Consider the following 20660-nt stretch of genomic DNA (forward strand, 5'->3'; position numbering starts at 1 on the left):
TGGTGGCAACTATGGACTCCTTCCATAATTTATTTTATAAACGAGTTAAAAAAAAATTTTCTTTCTATCTTTATTGAGTTTTATATGTTGTCTACAAGCCATGTAGAGTTAGTTTTTTTGTGTGTGCGTGAGTTCCTCTGCTGTTAGTAGTCCTATATGGTTAGGAGGGGTTATTTTGACGTAGACTACAACCAGTGTTGCCATGTCCACCGCAAGTACTATCGCCTCTGCCTGTGATTGTTCGTTCATAAAGTTAGGCCTGCTCATAAATATGCTGTTTGCGTTTTTTTATGTGTTGTATTGTTTTAAAAGTGGCTATTGTGCTATTATTGAACACACAATATTTTACAACAACTTCCAATGTAGTCTTAACTATGAGTTTTATATGTTCTATGTTGTTCCATCTGACATTATCCAAATCGAAAAAACTGGTTTCACCCATTTTCACTTTTTGTGGCGCTTGTTGTTGCAGACCATTTTGCTTGATTTTGTTGTGCGATATCTGGCAACACAATACAACCCAGGAAGAAATAGCAGCGTGGACGTGACGTGAGAAGTCACGTTGAACGTTCTTTTGAAATAGTGAGTCTTCTTTAACATTTACGTGTTTTTTTGCGATTGAGATCTCGTCTATTATTCCATCTTTTTTACAGTCTGGTTCCATCGTGTTGTCATTAGTACAGCTTTGCACATTTTCTACATCTGATTGCGGTTATTAAGTAATATAATCACTGCACACTCCGTATTATTATTTTATTTTGAAGTGGCATATTTTTCATTCGTCCGTAACAATTGTTTTTTTTTTTTAGTTTTAATTTGTTATGGCAGGTATTTCTACAAAGACTGTGGACGAAATCTTTCAGACTATGGATTATGGATCATCCAGCGCGAACACTGCAACAGCACAGGTAAAGCGCGTTCTCCTCGGGGGAAATTATCTTTGTATCTTAAATGTATCTTGGGCAAATTGTATTATTTTAAGGACTACAGCATGCTGCCACTTTATCACCCAATGTGGAAATGATTTACATGTGACAGCACATTTGGATGACCGCTCACGAGAAAAACATGTGACAATGCAGGTTGTCCTCTTGCTGTATAATTGCATTAAAAAAAACAGTACTGTGCGGATTGTACTTCTTGATGCATGTCTCTAGTTCACCTAAAAATGAAAATTCAGTAATTTATTCATCCTCAACATCCAAATTCATATGAATCTTATGTAAAACACAAAGGGGTCTTCAGTCACTATTCACTTGCATTGCATCTCTTTGACATTCAAGGCTGTCAGCAGTGTTTATGTTTTATCTTATCCTTTATAAAAATGCAAATGAAAGTCATACAGGTTTGAACAACATAAGTATACGTGGTAATAAAAAATTGTGGTAAAACTACCCCTTGAGCAAAGTTCAAAACGGTTAACTGTTCATGTATTTTTGTGATAGCCATAGTTCTGTGAATGATCTACTGCAACCTTCGCCCTTTTTTCACAAAGCCAATCTATTGGCTCTCTCAAAGAGCTAGAACACACCAACCTACAGTATGTTTACTTCAATCAAATATGGTAGTATTTTGAAGCATACATTACCAAAGAAATTTGAATTTTCAACATTAGTTGAACCGAATTCTCAAGTATAGTGTCATAATTCTCATCTGTGAGAGATGTGCATTCCACTGAAATGTGCATTCTCTCAGGAAAGTGTCCATTTTCCTGCATATCTTTCTCTCCCTCAGTCCTGGCTGGAGAAGCATTCTCGCACTCTTGGCTTCTTCGTTGATGGGACATTTTCCAGCCCTGCAGACAGGCAGACCCAGGACGTGACTGATTCCAAAGGTGAACAATATTAAATATTTTTCCTGAAGTTCTTATCTGTTATCCAATGTAATCATAAGATAACTTCTCCTGCCCTCCTCCTCTCTCTTTACAGCAGCGGTGGTCTGCAGCACTGTTTGTGCTAAAGATGAGGATGTTGTGTCTGCTGTCTCCTCAGCAGCTCTAGGTTTCAAAACCTGGAGGGAATTGAGCTGTTACCAAAGAGCCAAAGTCTTACTCAAGTACTAGATATTTACTCAAAATAATGTCATAAATAATTAACCTATCACACTAATTGTCAGGTTTACATCGTTATTAATATATGTTTGTTCCCCAGGTTGGCGAGTGTTCTGCAAAGACACAGTCAGTGTGTATCTGAGCTGTGTGAGCTCTCTGAGTCTTCTACCTCTCCTACGGTGCTCATTAGACTGGCCCAATACTACGCCAGCTGGGCTCAATTACGAGACACACTCATGCCTGAGTGGACCCCGCATGGTATGTGCATGTCTATTTGTTAATATGAGTCTGAAAGACAGAACTAAATATAAAATATAAAAAATAAATATAAAAAGGGGAGAAAATGTGGCTAAGTCTACATTTTAATTTCAAAAGGCTCCCTGTCCACACTGGTGTTTTCAAGCGTTTTCCTAAATTTGCTCATCCACATCTGAAAAATGCTTAAATCACCTTACGGCGCATGCGTAAAACATACTAGAAGTTCACAAGATGATACCGAGGGAGCAGATATAATAAAGTTATCACGCTACTCTTCTGGTACGAAAGTTTTATCAACAAAATATCCTACCACTTAGTGTTGCGTCCTGGTTGCACTCAAAATGCGTCTAAAACGCAATTGTCATCATGTTTTGCTGCAGGACATCAATTGTGAGTACATTTTCAGTCATCTTTGCAGGAATGCAATATGAAGACTGCACAAAGGAACTTTTCTCTTTAGCAATACTATGAATATATATACACAACAATGCCGATATAGCCATAGACATCTATCAGTACAACATGTCATCGTTTTCGAAAGCATCAGTTTTCACAGTCCACACTACAACGCGAAAACGTCATTTTCAACAAGCGTTTTCAAAAAGCTCAGTTTTCGTTGGTAAAAATGCCTTCTCACTGTGGACAGAAGGGTGAAATGGAGAGAAAAAGATGTTTTTAAATGAAAATGTATCAGGAGCTGCTTACAAAACACTGTTTTCATGAAAATGCATTTAATGCGTTGTGGCCGTTCATTTACACAACAATGGCGTTTTGGGGGCGTGAAAAAATGCTAACTTTTGAAAACGTGTCTTAAACGAAAACGAGAATTTATGTTGAACGAGAAACAGTGACGTCCTACGCATGTGTATTACATGTTCAGTCTATCGGCGCGTAGTGTTTCTTTACAAAGTGGCGTTGCCAACTACTGGCCTGGCAGCATAATGTGTTTTTAATCGTTTTCACAGATCTGTGTGAATGGGACAACAAATTGTCAAAAACTGCAAAGGGAAAACTTCTCCATTCTTAGAACATCATTACCATATAAACATACCCCGTAGTGTGGACAAGGCCTGTGTAATTGACTTGTGAGAAAATAAGCAGGAATCATGATGGTGAGTCTGATGTCATGTTTTTGCTTACTCCACTAGGTGTCGTGGTAGTTTCAGATGGCTGCTCTGTATATTTTCTTATGCTGAAAGTTTTACCAGCCCTATCTATGGGTGAGTCTTTCTTTAAACAGACACTTTCTTGTCTTGAGGTTTCACTCATGCCAGTTTCACTCTTCCAGAATGAATAAAGGGACATAAAACAGATAGTCCTAAATCTGATTTAATCAACTTGAGGAAATCTCACCATTTGTAGGTTAAATTCTGTGAACAGAGTTAACAGTATTCAAAAATTAGACCTGTTTCTACATGTCATTTTCTGGCTCAGCCAGTTGTAAACTACAATTTGGACTATTCTAATCTTTTTAGGTTGCACTAATAGCAGAAATGACGTGTCTCACATTTAAAGTTAATAATAATTATAAATATAAATGTTTTGAACATTACTGTAAAAAATTTTTTTTTTTAAATGTTCTTAGACCTTTGTTATTGGTTTACCTTTTACTGATTAAATAAAATCATAATTAATTAGGATGAGTTTGTTGCTCCTAAATGTAAGCAGCTAGTTTCCTGTGTAAATGAGAGGTGAGGGTGCAAACCAAACCTTTATTTATTTGCCTTCTATATTTATTTTCTAGGCAATGCTGTTATTGTAGTGCCTGGCAAGACTACCACTCTTCCTGCCCTCCTGTTGGCTCAGCTGTTTATGGAGGCTGGAATCCCTGCTGGAGTGTTAAATGTGGTGACAGGCAGTGAAGCATCACTGGCTGCCAAACTGGCTCAAAATCCACAAGTAAACTACCTGACCTATTGTGGATGCAAACAGACTGGAGAAACTGTGGCTAAAGCAGTGGCTGGCTGGGGAGTCCCCATGTCTTTCTCTCTCTCACAAAGCTCTGTGTGCCCTTTTATCATCTTTGATTCGGCAGACCTCGACAGTGCTGTGGATGGAGTGATAGAGCTGGCCTTTAAGAAGAAGAGAGATGTAAGAAGAAACAAAATACAGTCATTTTAAATTGTAATAATATTGTTTTTATTGTATTTTTGATTAAATAAATCCAGCTGCGGAAAGATAAGAGACTTCTTTCAAAAACATTTAAAAATCGTAACTGTTCCAATATATAAATATATAACCGGTTTCCAAGGAAAATATTATATGGCATTTATATATGTATTTAATATCTAAATATCTAATATTTAATATATACTACTTGTTATTTAATCATATTAGTGGTTATTTAAGGCAACTCTAGCCATTTCTTCGCTGATTTTCATTTTTGTTGTCGCATGTTTTCTCAACGAGCTACCGCTACAGCTGTGGGGCGTATATTTCACAACACTGTCGTAAAAAAACTCACTTGCGGCCCCCTCCTCCCCCTTTCAACCGCTGCTCATGTGCATTTGTTATTATCGGAGCCGATATCATTATCATACACAGTATCATATGGCGTGTGTGTTTATGTCGAACTGCCGTAAAGCAGTTTGTGTTTCTCGCTCGTTCTCGCTTCTCACAAGACTTCCAATTACCAACTTACCGGAACGTTAGTCCCCATGTTGCAAGGTTGGTTTTCCGCCTGGGAACGCTGGGTGGGAGCGGGGAAAGTCACCATTCTCACCAGAACAGGTTATTTAACCATCCAAATGATTTCTAAACGGTTTTATTAAGTTGAAATAGTTGCCAAGTTCCCCTTTAAAAAAAAGAAAACCAATTGACAGTGCTCCAGCCGTACCGCCGTGGTCCACTGGGGGTGCTCACAGATCGAAAACCACTGCAGCAGAGTCATGAAAAGATCTAATATTTGTCTTTTTGCCTGCTTCTCTCTTTCTCTTCTCCAGTTCCAGTGGGTTCTCTGTGTGCAGGAATCAGTGTTGGACAGTGTTGTGGCCAGGCTGAAGTTGAGAATGGCTGGGATGAAATGTGTTTCTCTTGTCACTGAGACTGACAGGAACCTTATAGATGCTGTTGTTCAGGAGGCACAGCAGCAGGGGGCAACAGTGTGTGGATTTTTAATTTAATATGTCACCAATACAAACATTTGAGCAAATATTGTTTCAGCATTTACTGGAAAAATGCTTTTATCTTTTTTCATTTCATATCATTTTACATATTGTAGCTGATCCAGTCATATTCTCCTCCTCCTACTGGAGGTCTCTACCCTCCTACTGTACTATGTGGACTGGCTCCCTCCTGCGAATCTGTGATTTCACCTCCTCCAGGCCCTGTGCTGCCTCTCATATCCTTCAGGAGCTCTGCTGAGGGAGTTACACTTGGTGAGGCTGAAATGAAAAAGAACTGATTTATGTGAAGAATATTGTCTATATATGTAGTGAAAAGTTGTACGTTTTGTCATTTGTCGTTGTGTGTAGGAAATCACAGTCCTCATGGTCAGGCTGCCTCCATCTGGACTGAAGATTTGACTCTGGCTTTGGAGTCTGCAAAAAGGTGCATGCCTGGTTACGTATTTGGGCATCTGTTGTCTTGATCTCATTTTCTCTTCCTTTATCTGTTTCTCTCTCACACCCTCTTTTTTTCTTTGTCCATAGTCTGTGCTTGGGATCGGTGTGGGTGAACTGTCATTCTGTAATGGATCCCGCACTGCCTATGTGCGGACGGAGGGAGAGCGGGAACTGCACCGATGGAGGCAGAGAGGTATAAGAATTGAAAGAAGTGACATTTCATGTGTTAAGAATGTGCTTATGTGGTTTGTAGGCCTTTGTTTCTGTTCTTTTGGTTATTCGTACTATTTTTCTGATTGGTTGTATGGTTTTGTTTGGTGTCTAGTTCAGAATGTCTGACTCTGTGATTTCCGTTCCTCTATAGGGGCTGTATCAGTTCCTTCGGCCATCGCTCTCACCCTCCCTCCCCCGCTCCAGACCCAGCTCTATCAACTATGCTGCATTTGGCTCTGTGGCATCCAAGCTTATGATACCTGAAGGATTTGATCCTTCCAGGTGGGTGTATTGTGGCTCATAGTTTAACAGTGAACTGAGAAATTAATATAGGTTTTGTAGATAATGTCATACATTTTTCAACACAAACCGACCTGTTCCAGCTGGTATAAAGATCCAAATATGATCAGTATTTCACTTTAATTGAGTTTAGATTTTAGCGCTAACACCTCATCTCTCTATAGGGTCATTCCTTGTCAACTCAACAGAAGTCCCCGTCTAAAATATTAGTTCTTTTTTAATGAAGATGAAAAAGTAAGCTAAAATATGAAATGCAATGGATGAATAGTTTCTTTGTGATCCACTATTTTGGGGGGGGCTTTAGATAGATGGCAGCAACATTATTTTTGTACAGAGATTAGCATGTCTGTTAGTAATATCTTTCAGCTTTGGATTTATATGCCAATGGTGACAGTTAAAAAATGGGAAAAGACAATCTTTGTGTCCTCAAGAAGTATTAAAGACATCTCAATATCCTTTTTAATTCTATTACTTAGTTTTTGTTAATTTTTAAGGCTGTACTCTTAACAAAATGAAGGTTCCAAAAGAGGGATTTTGCTGTGAGGTAACAAAATAACAATTTTGGGTTACCTAAGGAACCTTTCAGTGCACCATTTTTTCCTAGTGAAGAAAGTTTTAATCATCTAAAGAACCTTTTGTGTAATAGAAAGACTCCATGGATGTTAAAGATTCTCCATGGAACTATTGATGCCATTATGGTTCAAAATCATCAGAGATATGGGCTTAGTGCGGGTCCATGCTGAGTTCCGTGGACGCTATCCACGTACAGACAGATTTTTGTGCACGAGTGATTTGAGTGCTCAAAAAAGGTCCAGTTGATAGTACACATGTGCCAAAGGTATCCATCTGCACTCACAGTCAATGGAGTATGCTCTGAAAGGCTTGCGTGCTCAACTGTGCAAGAGACAGAGTGGAAAAGGATGTGTATCTAAGCCTTTATCTGGGAAAGTTTCTGAATTTTGGTTCGAACGACCCTGTACCAAAAATCATAATATTTTGCAAGATCCTCTTGTTACTATTACTGACAATACCAGCAGCAAATTGTGCGGGACTTTCCACTCACCCCTCTTTTTGAAAATGATTTGGAACATTGCTAGAACCATTTTCTGATCAGCTTCCTGTACTATAGTTCACTATACTTCCTCACACTTTACTTACTACCTGTCTGCACCATAGAAATATGATAAATGGTCTGCTATTAAAAAAAAACTCTCTTCACCTTCTAGAAGCCAAACATTTTGGCAGAATGAATGATGATAATGGTACAGGTCAAGTAAATCAAATCACAAAATAAAATGCACCGAGCCACTGATTCGACTTTAAAAAATACATTAAAAAAACATACCTAAGGGGAATTGAATGTGCAACCTTTAATTTGATGTGATTATGGGGTGGCATGCTAAATGACCATTAATAATGTCTTCTAAACTCAGACCTATGACCAATTTCTCATTCTCTCTCTCTCTCTCTCTCTCTCTCTCTCTCTCTCTCTCTCTCGCAGTGTTCCTCGATTTTACCCACAGTTAGTGAGTGGTCAGTTGCGTAAAGCTGACTCGGGCTGCAGCAGGTCAGTGTTGGCCCCTGGGGGTGCTGTTCTGGCTCACTGCCCAGATGGAGGCAGGAAGGATGTCCGGAATGCAGTAGAGACCGCCACTAAAGTCCAGCCTGGGTAAAGTTCCTGTTTGTTTGAAAATAGATTATATGGACCAGTTATGGTAGCCAACCTTTTTTGATAGAAAATAGTGACCAAACTACTGTGATGAACTGCTGTCATTGCAGGTGGATGAAGAAGAGCCCTGCTACACGCTCTCAGTCCATTTATTCACTTGCTGACAGTCTGGATAAGAGGAGGCGGGACATGGCTGTATCAATCCAAACTCAAACCGGCATCTCATTTGAAGAGGCAGAGAAAGAGGTGGAGCTTAGCATCTCCAGGCTCTCTGATTGGGCTGCACGCTGTGATAAAGAACAGGGTGGAACTCCAGTAAGAACACATGGTGTTGGAATGATAATTCGATTAACCCCAGATTTAATGTGCCTGCTTTCTAACTACATGTCCATCTTATTAAAGTTCCCGCCCCAGTCAGGCTCTGCCCTCTCAACTCCTGAGGCTTTAGGAGTGCTGGGAGTGATTCTCCCCAGCTCTAAACCTCTGCTCTCTTTGGTGTCTCTGCTGGCGGCAGCTGTTGCCATGGGAAATGCTGTTGTCATGGTGCCGAGTGAAAAATACCCTCTTCCAGCTCTTGAATTTATACAGGTTCGCTACAATTTTTAAAATAAATCAAAAAAACTCAATTAATTTGTTTAGTACTTTTCCCAATGCATATTGTTTCAAAGCAGCTTTACAGAAAATGCTTATTTACATTTTTAAATTTAGGAGGTATTTTGTTATCAGCCAGATAAGTAATGTCCATATGGCCAATATACAGCTATAATTTAGTACATGTTTTGTGGCCCACTTTAAATGTTGACTACTGCATTTGGTGCTGTTTCATCAGATATAATTGTAGGAAATGTTTATGAAAAGCATTATGTAAATGCTCAGCTAAAAAGATGTGTGCTTAATATAGAAGAGACTGAGAAAGCGTCTGAGACCTGAACATTATCAGGAAGGATTTACCGAGTTTAGGAGCCAAATTCAAATAAGCTCCACCTTCTTTAATAGACTTTGATATCCTTGGTACTATAAAAAATCCAGCATTCTGTGACCTTAAAGAGCGTGATGGATTTAGTTTGGAGTTAGACTGTTCAGGGCTTTATAGGTAAAAAATTAGGTAACAGTATTTTATCATTCACATTTTTGTAAATATGTATTTTTAAAGTGGTAGCAGGAGACACTTCACACTCACTGCTGCCTTCATTAACGTTCTGTTTTCAGAATAAATCTCCACATTTCAATTATTTATGTTTGTAAAGTCTTCATCTTCTATTTGTTTGCTCAAAGGTCCTGCAGGCCTCTGATATTCCTGCCGGTCTGGTCAGTATAATAACAGGGGGCAGGGACCAACTAACCCAGTCACTTGCCAACCACAGTGTGATTCAAAGCATTTGGTATTGGGGAAGTAAAGAGGTGAGGGGATTTTTCTTTTCTTTTTTTTCAGTCTTAAAATGGGAGTAGGAGGGATTGAGATATATAGAATGGAAAAACTGTATTTGACATTGGCAAAGACATGATATTGCAAAGATGGTGAACTCCATTATTCCCTTTCTGTTATATAGAACTGTACATGCAATGCATGCTATTTTGACTGCTTTGAACAAGGACAATTTTCTGTCAGCACTGGTTTTATCGGATACATGGAACTTCTCTTTTTAGGGCTGTCAGTTTCTTCAGTACTCCTGTATCAGTCCCCTTAAACGTTTGTGGCTACATTGTGAAGAGGAGGAGGAGGAGGAGGCGGGCCGAAACTGGAGCAGCTCAAATCCCTCTCTTCAAGAAGAGCTTTGGAGGAAGGCTGTGGTCTGGAAGAGTATATGGATCCCTACTGCATAAAAGCACTTATCATTCAGATTTAGGAGGTGAGGGAGCAGTAATAGATTCTGTGAAGTTTTCACACAAGCCATTTAGACAATAAAGAGTGACTGGGGATGTTACAAGAACATTTGTTTCACTTTCACAAAGTCTAGTATAATAAGAGAGAGTATTTTTTTTTAGTATCCTATGATAGACGGTTGTATTCTGACAAATAAATAACTGTTATAACTAGTCTAACTTGTTTATTTCATGACAGTAATCAGGTTTTATTGCAGTGTAAAAAATAATAATAAATTGCCATTATTGTACATAACTAACAATTAATTGTAAAACACATTGTGCTCTTACATATTGCAGTGAATTTCAGTTCCCTGTTGTCATATGAGAGGGGTCTCGATATGGTTGCTACTATATGGATATAGTTGCTTAAATGAAAACTGTAATTAAAAAGATTAAATGATCAGAAAACTGATCTAAAATGTGTATTACTCGCTGCTACTAAACTGAAAAAAATAACAATCCAAGGCTTAACATGTAGCATCGAGTATAGAACTAGCAATTCATTTAGGGCAACTCATTCACGAAATGACATTGACAGACATCTATTCTCGCACTACTCAAAAGCCGTTTATACAAATATAAAAAAAACTGGTATTAAAACACCAATAATTTGTCATTCTATACCGACACTGAAAGCTGTTTACTACAAAGCTGAAATTAAGACTCGGCCACACTCTGCCTAGTTCATTAAAGTTTCGAGCGCAGTCACGTCGTAATGCATAATAGGAATTGAATGGAGAAAAGCTGCTGAGTCACAATGAGAAAGCGGAATGCTACGTCTAGTGAGTGTACATTTTTTATTGCTGACACAAACTACATTGTCCATCTCCAGTTTATGATACAAAATGCTTAGTCACTGTGACCTGATGGACTTTACCTTTGAATCCGAAGGCAGTTACCAAGTGAACAAACGGCTGCATGTGGCTGTTATGAAGACTCCAAGGAAGACTCCCATGACGTTTATCATTCCAATACTTCCGTTCTGGTGTGCCATACGCAGTAACATGACTAGCATTATGCTGATGAAAATGACTTATTTAACTATAATGTCTCACTATGTCCTTTATGTAAAAAAAAAAAAAAAAAAAAGAGTAAGATTCCAACTTAAATGTTTGTTGTGAAAATACAATGTGACAGCTGTCTGCTTGATCAAAAGCGAACAACATGCTGAAGTATACTAAAAATTTCAATTTGTTTCATTCATTTATATCATTGTTCACTTTAAATGCGAATCTTAGAATGAGGTTTACTGTTCAATATTTAATTAATTGCATTTACACCCCTGATATATTGTAAATATGGCAAATCCTTGGTTAATTACAAAATTACATCGAATTTAAAGGTTTGATATTGTCTACGTTTACGTAGAACGAAAAATCCGATAGATTCAGTTTTCCATTAATTGTTAAAAATAGTGGAAAAAACGTTAAATTGTCCTATCTCCAATGACTGCTGACTCTCAGCTGACTGTTTTACCACTTCCTCATTCAGCTCGTTCTTTGATTGGCTGGTTCCAGTGACGCATCATGTTGTGAACGTATATAAGACATGCGAGCGCCGTCATTTCACTCACAGCTTCAGGAAGATAAGAAGAGGTTCTTGCTTCAACAGTGATTGAACGGGACTTCGATCTCGCCTTGAAAAACTCTCTTTTCATATTTATAATTTTTTACCAACATTTTGATTAAAAAAAGACGAAAAATCCGCCGAAATGGATTCCCAGATTCGCCAGAACTACGAGCGCGACTGCGAGGCTTTGATCAACAAGATGATCAATTTGGAGCTTTACGCTTCATACACTTACACTTCAATGGTAAGTTTCAAGTTTTTGTTTTTGTAATTGGAAAAAAACGGAAAATCCATACGCTAAATCACGTTTTTTGTCGTGTTTTCCTCTTGGTTGCGACATGTATGCAAAAAGACTAGCAGCTTGGAATTGTTTACTTTTTGTCATTTAACGTTACGTCACTTTTCACGACGCCACGAATTGGGTAAATAATCTTTACCCATCGATTTTATTTCCAATAGGCTCACTACTTTAAACGGGATGATGTGGCTCTTGCTGGTTTTGCCAAGTTCTTCAAGGAAAACAGCGAGGAGGAGCGCGAGCATGCTGAGAAATTCATGGAGTTCCAGAACAATAGGGGCGGACGCATTGTCCTTCAGGACGTAAAGGTAACATTTAAAATGTGTAATATCGACGTTGAACAATGTGGTAGACAAAATGGTCTTAATGTTTGTGCATATTGTTAAGGGTCTGTGAAATGAGGGGGAAGGGGGCATCACGTGCTCATTGACGTGTTTGTCTTTCTCTCTAGAAACCTGAGCGCGACGAGTGGGACAATGGACTGACCGCTATGCAGTGCGCTCTTCAGCTGGAGAAGAACGTCAATCAGGCTCTGCTGGATCTACATAAGGTTGCTTCTGAGAAGACGGACCCACATGTGAGTCCATGTTGCTCCTTCAATTTAATGCTTTTATTCCATCCTAATTTATTTGATTTGAGGCTATGTTTACACTGAAACGATCTGAAGAGAAAACGCAAAAGTTGCGTTATCACTTTTTATTCTGCGTTTAGACGAGCGTTATGGGGGGAAATCCGCGTGCATATGATGACGCAAAAGTGTGTGAAATTCGTGGTAGTATGCACTCCAGGTGGCAATGTGAAGCACTGCGACACAACACCAATATCTGAGAATATTTTGTACAACTGCTGAAAAGACTCTTGTACGTTTATCAGAGCTGCTATGGCAACTTGAAGGTCCGACGTATGGAAATAATCCGACATATTGGGGTTATTTTCCTGTAATGGCGCATGCCTGTGACGTAAACACGTACGCGACGAGAGCCACAGTGAGCAGATTTGCGTTTTTACTGTTTAGATGGGAACGTGACGGTGGATCGTTTTATAAGATTTCCACTCTGGAGGGTGGTGTCACTTTTTTGCGTTTTTAAGCCTCCAAAACGCCGTCGCAATGAAAGGCACATCCGATAAAATATTTTTACGTTTTCATCCAGAATCGTTCTCGTGTAAACAGGGCCTGAATGTCCTAAAACATTTTCTGATGTGTTGTCCCAACAGCTGTGTGACTTCCTGGAGACTCACTACCTGAATGAGCAGGTGGAGGCCATCAAGAAGATTGGTGACCACATCACCAACCTTTCCAAGATGGATGCTGGCAACAACAGGATGGCGGAGTACCTGTTTGACAAGCACACCCTGAGCAGCTAAATGCAGCTCTCAGATCATCTGCAAAACTTCCAGGAATTCTCGAGGCTTAAATAATCAAGCTAATGTTATGTAGCTCTTAGGCAAATTTTACTTTGAAATTAAACTTTGAAAGATTGACTAACATTTTAGAGGCTACATTTCACTGTATAACATGCATGGCTCGTAAATTAGCCATCAAGCCAATGCTTTTTAAATGTACTCTGGTTTAAGTGAATTTGGTGAATAAACATTTTTGGCAGGATTGACTTGTCTTTTACTTTTTTGGAGTTGTGAAATTCATGTTTTCAACAAACAGAAGGTGCTGACAAAGTTTGCAATAGGAAAATTATAATTTAGAAAGTTAGATAATATGTGGTTGAGTTTGCATAGACCCACACTATTGGTATTGATTAAGTGTTCAGTGACCATTACAAACCCCTTTAAAACTGCTTTGCATCCTGGTAGAAGTTGGTGAACACTCAAGTCACCCTTCACATGTCTGATTTTTAACATACAATGAACATATTTAGCTGTAAACTATATAGGATGTAATCTACTTGGGCTCAGGAATAAATGCATTATGTAAACTTAGGGTGGGGCTCCAGCATGACATTCTGTTAAGTAACATTGCACCTACATGTTTTCTAACCCTCATAGTGTTGGTAGTGTAACAAGTAGTTGCAAAGTTACTTAGTAGAATGTCTGTTGGAGGACCATCATAAAGAGTATTAAAGCTGTGGTTGATTATTTCACTTTTCTACCTTTAGTGTAATGTTGCTGTTTGAGCATAAACCTCTGCAAAGTTCAAAGAAATTGTTTTTAAGGACTACAGGACATTCATTCCTCCTAGGAATTAAAATTATATACAGGTCCTTCTCAAAAAATTAGCATATTGTGATAAAGTTCCTTTTCCATAATGTAATGATAAAAATTAAACTTTCATATATTTTAGATTCATTGCACACCAACTGAAATATTTCAGGTCTTTTATTGTTTTAATACTGATCATTTTGGCATAGAGCTCATGAAAACCCAAAATTCCAATCTCAAAAAATTAGCATATATTAAACTAATCATCTGAATAAACTAATTAACTCTAAACACCTGCAAAAGATTCCTGAGGCTTTTAAAAACTCCCAGCCTGTTTCATTATTCAAAACCGCAATCATGGGTAAGACTGCCGACCTGACTGCTGTCCAGAAGGCCATCATTGACACCCTCAAGCAAGAGGGTAAGACACAGAAAGAAATTTCTGAACAAATAGGTAGTGATGGCAAAATGAGGCTTCCTGAACCACTGAGACTTCGCAGCCCATTGCTTCACCCAAAGGTTCATTACTCGAGGCTTCTTTCAGCATTGCTCACTAGTGACACCTACCTACTGTGCAAAGAAGTAGCAGAAAAATTAATTCATTCTGGACCAATGACCTGAGCAGACCTATGATGTCCATATAAAGCCACTACCCACCCCGTTCTGTTTCATTTATTTTCTTCTCACTGTTAATGTCTGTACCCTTTCATTTGTGATAATAAAAAGACCTGAGCAGACATTTGTCCATTGCCTGGGTATAAAATAAAATATGTATAAAATAAAATATGTAGCCTATCTTTCTCTGTCTGAATTTACTTGTGCAGAGACAACTGTCACACAGACAGTTAATTAATTATTCATAAATTGTTTGGATAGTGAACAACAAAAGTGACACTGTGTTGCGTGCAGTTCTTATGGTGGAGGGAGTGTAATAAAGTAAACTGCAACAGAATAGTCTGGGGTGGGAAAAAGTTAAGAATTGTCTCTGGGGGGTTTTGTGCAGTGAACTGTTACTAGATTTAGTGCAGTGTTATGCTTATGCGACTGGAGATTTAGAGGAGCAAACTGCAACACTGCAGTTTGGGGTGGGTGAAGGAAGGATTACTATAGATTTTTTATTGAGAAACAGAATTTTTTTAAGTGTGTTGGGGTTTAGACGATTCCTCTTCTTGGACAAAACCTCTCCAGCCTTGGAAAATATCCTTTCACAAGGAACAGAGGATGCAGAGGAACATAAAAATGCCAGTGCCAGTTGGTATAAATGAGGATACTGATGCTTCTTTTGAGCCCAGACAGGGGAGGATTTCCTCTTTCTAGCTAGCTCCATTACCAGGAAAAAGGAAGAGTCGCAAAAAGCAAACAAATCCAAAAGGGCGATCCAAAACAAAAAGCAGTCCAGATCCAAAAATCCAAATAATCTTATCTCATTAATATAACAAGACTATAATATAGCTACTATAATTAATAACAATAATATACGTATTCTAACCTGATATAATGTAATAATATACAGCCCTAACACATATATGACTCAATAACGACAACAACAATGAGAGTTCTTTGACTCTCTGACACTACTACAACTGCTTCTACTACTCCTAACAACACCCACAAGGTTGCGCGAGTTTCAAATTCGATTTATCCGTAGCGACACTCAGACCGAACCGATGACGTATCCACACAAACTGAGGCCTCGTTTGTCATTGGTCACGTGATTTTCACGTTAACAACACAAGCCTCGAATCGCGGCTTCATCTGGCACGCCCATTTTTTCTCGACACAAGCTCCGACGCCTCGGTTCAAATGTCACATCACTACAAATAGGCTGTTCCCAGAGTGCTGTATCAAGGCACCTCAGTGGGAAGTCTGTGGGAAGGAAAAAGTGTGGCAAAAAACGCTGCACAACGAGAAGAGGTGACCGGACCCTGAGGAAGATTGTGGAGAAGGACCGATTCCAGACCTTGGGGGACCTGCGGAAGCAGTGGACTGAGTCTGGAGTAGAAACATCCAGAGCCACCGTGCACAGGCGTGTGCAGGAAATGGGCTACAGGTGCCGCATTCCCCAGGTCAAGACACTTTTGAACCAGAAACAGCGGCAGAAGCGCCTGACCTGGGCTACAGAGAAGCAGCACTGGACTGTTGCTCAGTGGTCCAAAGTACTTTTTTCGGGTGAAAGCAAATTTTGCATGTCATTCGGAAATCAAGGTGCCAGAGTCTGGAGGAAGACTTGGGAGAAGGAAATGCCAAAATGCCTGAAGTCCAGTCAGTGCCGATCCTGACCTCCCTGGGGCCCTAAGCAAAATTCTGCTAAGGGGCCCTCTACCTGACCCCGTGGGTGAACGTGATTTCACCAAGTACCACATGTTCCTGGATCAACATCTTTGTTGATCCTGGATCAACTTTCCAATCAACCAATCAGATTTGAGGGACAAGTTTACAGTTTATGTCAAGTTTAGGCTTAGAATCAGGGTGAAGTCCTTAAACATCAGTGTTATTCACTGATCATTACCCTCTGATTTTAGGGAAAAGTTATGGGTAGGGTTAGGTTTAAGGGTAGGGATTGGGTAAGGACTACATTTTGGGACAGGAATGTTGATCCAGGATCAACAAAATATGTTGATCCAGGACCATGTCTTACTTGGCAAAAGCTATGTAAACCGATTGCCATTTACACACAGTCACACCTGACACTTCAGTGCTCCCAATACAATCCTCCCTCCTTTAAACAAAACAGTCAAAGAATAAGTACAAAAATATAGAACAGAATGAGGTTCAAACAAACAATATTTATTGAATAGAATATTTCTATAGAATATTGGCTGATGATCCAGCATCTCCTCTACTGACAAACTTAAGCATAGCACCTGCAAATTATAGATAACTCATTTTATAAGCTGCATCAGACCCATTCAAACTGGCTCCCAATTTCCTTTTATTCATTTTCAAATATAAAATACTATTAATACTATGACTTGGCTCTTGTAATATTTAACTAGTGAACTAGTGATGCAGATATCAATAATCCCTGTGAGTGATGACATCATTGATATAAAAAATTAACTTTTGTACAAGTGAACATGTAATTCCTGATATCAAAAATAGACATTGGTTAATAAAAATGTAACTAAGGGGCCCTATAGTAAAAATAATCAAGAATTCACATTGCAAATAGTAAAAAAAAAATTATTGATATCAAAAAAACATGAACTGTAAATGAATAAAATCTAAAATGGCTTGCCATAGCATGTTAAAGGTTTTTTTATTATGCATGTTGAAGCAATTTTTGATTTATGATTAATATTTACTGAGGGATGTCCATCCATATTGACCAGTATGTCCAGCTAGCTATTCAACATTTAAAATTCAATATAGCCAATAAATCAGTAGTCAAATTGTCAATACATTGCTTTCCATCTTGTATAATTAGTGCAGTTGTTTAGAGTTTTTAACTACACATTGACTGAGACTAGATAATCAGTGTCTTGTTTTAAAAGTATATACTGTATAATGTGTACTTTGATGAGGAGTGCCATCATTCACGCCCATATATTGTACAGTATGTCTGGTCGTGGTCTCCACATATATTTCTGCTTGAAAAATGCGCGTTTCATTTCGTGCTCGCGCATATGAACGCATGATAACACACGCGACGCGGTTATCTTTTCCGAGCTGCAGTAAACAAACACCGTTGCACTTTGTCGTTCATCAAAAACAAACGTAATAAATAATTGTATTTTACTCTCACTTTTGTCAGGCACAAAGTGATGCAAGAGATGCACTGACTGCCTGCCCAGCTAGGTTAGCAAGACCGAAAAAACACAGTAGAAATGCACATAAACTTAACTTTGCTGACATCAAACTTGGAGAGGAGAGAACACAAGTTTACCTGATTGTTTTTCCCGCAATTCACTCTCATGTTTTTCCCCCCTCTTTTCGTGACCAGAAGAATAGTTTCACTTAATTTTGTCATGGATGTTGTAAACATTAATTGACGCGCTATGGCACGAGCGGGAGGCGGGGCCTTGAGTAATTTGCGGGGCCCTACGCAGCTTGCGTAGTGACCGTATAGGGCGGATCGGCGGAGTCCAGTGTCAAGTACCCACAGTCAGTGATGGTCTGGGGTGCCATGTCAGCTGCTGGTGTTGGTCCACTGTGTTTTATCAAGGGCAGGGTCAGTGCAGCTAGCTATCAGGAGATTTTGGAGCACTTCATGCTTCCATCTGCTGAAAAGCTTTATGGAGATGAAGATTTCATTTTTCAGCATGACCTGGCACCTGCTCACAGTGCCAAAACCACTGGTAAATGGTTTACTGACCATGGTATTACTATGCTCAATTGGCCTGCCAACTCTCCTGACCTGAACCCCATAGAGAATCTGTGGGATATTGTGAAAATATATATTAAAACAATAAAAGACCTTAAATATTTCAGTTGGTGTGCACTATTCACTATGGATCAATTGGACAAAATTGTTTCTCATTTTGTATGAAGTGATGCAGTTGTTGCAGTATTATAGGTCACTAGTTGTACACATATCTCAAGTCTTTCTGAGAAAGACCCTGAAGTTTACATGAACCTCTGCTATCATCACAAGGACATTGCCTTTTTACATTAGTGTTATCCCTTTAGTCAAGCACTGACAACAGGATGAGCTCCCCCTGCTGGCCTTACTAACACTTCTTCCAACAGCAACTCCAGTTTCCCTCAAGATTTCTATCATCCAGGTACTGACCAGGCTCAACCCTGCTTACCTTCAGACGGTGTGCAGTTGATAGTTGCAGGTATTACTGAAGCTTTCCTGCTTGAAGTATCCCGTACTCCATGGTACATTGTTACTTTTTAAAGTCTTAAACTTTTATAATAATAATTAAAAATAAAATCAATAAGGATGACATATTCTGGGCACTCAGTGGTGTATCTCCAATTCCCGAATGCACAAAACTTTGGATTGGAATTCTAATTGTCTATGGGAAGTCAAACACATGAAATGTCAAGGTGCTAAAATAAAATAATTTTAAAAAGCCATTTATTCTTTTATTCCATTATTCTAAAAAGCTCCAAGTTCTTAAATATTTCATTACATTGAAAAAAACTTTTCTGCAATTAAAGGTCATACAAAAATACTATAGGAAATAAATAACATTTCACTGATTTCAATATTTACCCTCCTGAACCAGTCCCATACACAAAGCATGTTGGGAATTTGAAATCCACTGTCCAGTTTCAGTTTTCAACTAAAATTAATCATGTAGTCCCAACAGACTTGAGCAAATGTCTATTTTACAAATGTATGTAGATTGCTTCTGCTGGTGTACTCGATTTTTTTATTGGTGGAATGGATTGGTTAGTGTGCTGCTCGTTCCTGTAAATCTGCCCATGCCTATCAGTGGTTTTGTGTTTCTCTTGATGTATAAAGCTTCACTCCCAGTTCTATGACACTCTCTCAGAATGACAATTATGGTTGACGTGGTTCTGCAACATCTGCATTCTTGAAGAATTTGTTCCTTCCGTGTGGGTTTATTATGTGTCATGTTCAGAAGGAGTGGTTTAGTTTGCAATTCACTTCTAAAATTGATCAAGTATATTGCAATATAACAATATATTTTTACATTTCACACTTATTATACAACTCCAACTCAAAGTTCATCCTAAAATAAAACTGATTTACTCTAGTCATACAAACCTGTATGACAAAAAAAATGTTGATGTGTGTGAGTAAATGATGATTTTTCATTTTGAGGGGAAATTTGTGTTCTTTTATCGTAATACTTTTGTAAAGCGTTTCAGTATTTCATTAAGGTGATTCTGTCTCACTGAAATTCTTAATGTGTTTTATTTAAAATAATAGTTACAATCTTGTTTGTTGGTGATCTTTTTTTTAGAATAAAATGTAACGGAAGATATAGTGGATATCCTGTTTAAATGAGAACAATAGAATGGAATTATATGGAATTTTTTGGGAAAATGTAATGGCAGGTGTGAAACTGAAGGTTACACCCCTGGACCCTAGAGACCTGATCAAGTAACAAACATACATTTTCCATGAGTCACAGCTATACAGCCTTGTCATGTATCTTTCTATTTCCATTTGCTGCTGACTGAGAGTTCATACTAGTACAAACATGCTTTGTCATTGTGACTCTTATATGATCAGGTGGAACATGATGAATCTCTTCACCATTGCATGTTATTACAGAACTGTCCCGTGATACAGGCTATTGCTGTATAGTATTCAGGGTCATATTCATCCTTGAAAAAAATGAACACTGGAAAATGTTTTGCTTAATTTTCCTATACAATTTTTGACATTGCAATAAAATTCAAAATGTGTTAAACTGTGCTGAGTTTTTTTTTTTTACAATCATGGGACCAGACCAGGCCCTCTTCGGATCTACCATACCATGAACGCTAAGGCTGCAAAATCTTATTTTGTCACTGCTGACGGCTACATGTTATGTGACAGTCAGGGTTTTATTGATTTGTTTCCACTAAACTGTTTTGTTAGCTAACATCGTAGACATTCTAATGATAGAAGAAACAAACGAGAAACAAATTATTAGCTAGCTAGATTTATGTTTAATGTTTTATTTGCCAATATTTTTTTATTTCTCCATAGATGGATGGAGGGTACGCATATTTTTTGATTACACTCCCATTGATGAAACGATGTAAATGCACATTTGATTAGATAATACATTTCTTAAAAAAAATTATTTCTAT

The 20660-nt window shown here is 38.4% G+C and overlaps 2 protein-coding genes across 5 annotated transcripts; both read left to right on the forward strand.

Moving 5' to 3' along the window:
* Positions 1–495: 495 nt before the first annotated feature.
* aldh16a1 (aldehyde dehydrogenase 16 family, member A1) lies at positions 496–10327 on the forward strand. Of its 4 annotated transcripts, none has more exons than XM_077212748.1 (17): positions 496–582; positions 810–908; positions 1735–1834; positions 1929–2055; positions 2151–2308; positions 3457–3528; positions 4053–4399; positions 5251–5409; positions 5529–5685; positions 5782–5857; positions 5959–6064; positions 6236–6366; positions 7886–8053; positions 8164–8368; positions 8456–8641; positions 9329–9454; positions 9701–10327. In XM_077212748.1, exons 2-17 carry the CDS (start codon positions 822–824, stop codon positions 9875–9877), a joined length of 2382 nt encoding a protein of 793 aa, XP_077068863.1. In that variant the 5' UTR covers positions 496–582; positions 810–821; the 3' UTR covers positions 9878–10327. The 4 variants fall into 4 exon arrangements, with proteins under 4 accessions (XP_077068863.1, XP_077068866.1, XP_077068867.1 ...); XM_077212751.1 differs by having other exon boundaries at positions 1932–2055; XM_077212752.1 differs by having other exon boundaries at positions 528–719; positions 1932–2055.
* A 1083-nt stretch (positions 10328–11410) lies between these two features.
* Positions 11411–13392, forward strand: LOC143721875 (ferritin, middle subunit-like). The gene is made up of 4 exons (XM_077212753.1): positions 11411–11732; positions 11948–12094; positions 12238–12363; positions 13002–13392. The coding sequence occupies exons 1-4, from the start codon at positions 11631–11633 to the stop codon at positions 13149–13151; spliced, it is 525 nt and encodes a 174-aa protein (XP_077068868.1). The 5' UTR covers positions 11411–11630; the 3' UTR covers positions 13152–13392.
* The last annotated feature ends 7268 nt before the right edge of the window (positions 13393–20660 follow it).

The sequence above is a fragment of the Siphateles boraxobius genome, unplaced genomic scaffold (assembly GCF_051911475.1).
Source record: "Siphateles boraxobius isolate OS27281-9 unplaced genomic scaffold, OSU_SipBor_1 66, whole genome shotgun sequence".
NCBI classification, from domain to species: domain Eukaryota; kingdom Metazoa; phylum Chordata; class Actinopteri; order Cypriniformes; family Leuciscidae; genus Siphateles; species Siphateles boraxobius.

Bases quoted from the DNA above. Each gene is read 5' to 3' on its own strand.
- aldh16a1 (XM_077212748.1), top strand. From the start codon at position 822: ATGGCAGGTATTTCTACAAAGACTGTGGACGAAATCTTTCAGACTATG. The intron at 2,309-3,456 runs GTATGTGCATGT...TTACTCCACTAG, and splicing joins GCCTGAGTGGACCCCGCATG to GTGTCGTGGTAGTTTCAGAT. The intron at 9,455-9,700 runs GTGAGGGGATTT...TTCTCTTTTTAG, and splicing joins GGTATTGGGGAAGTAAAGAG to GGCTGTCAGTTTCTTCAGTA.
- LOC143721875 (XM_077212753.1), top strand. From the start codon at position 11,631: ATGGATTCCCAGATTCGCCAGAACTACGAGCGCGACTGCGAGGCTTTG. The intron at 11,733-11,947 runs GTAAGTTTCAAG...TATTTCCAATAG, and splicing joins CATACACTTACACTTCAATG to GCTCACTACTTTAAACGGGA. The intron at 12,095-12,237 runs GTAACATTTAAA...CTTTCTCTCTAG, and splicing joins TTGTCCTTCAGGACGTAAAG to AAACCTGAGCGCGACGAGTG.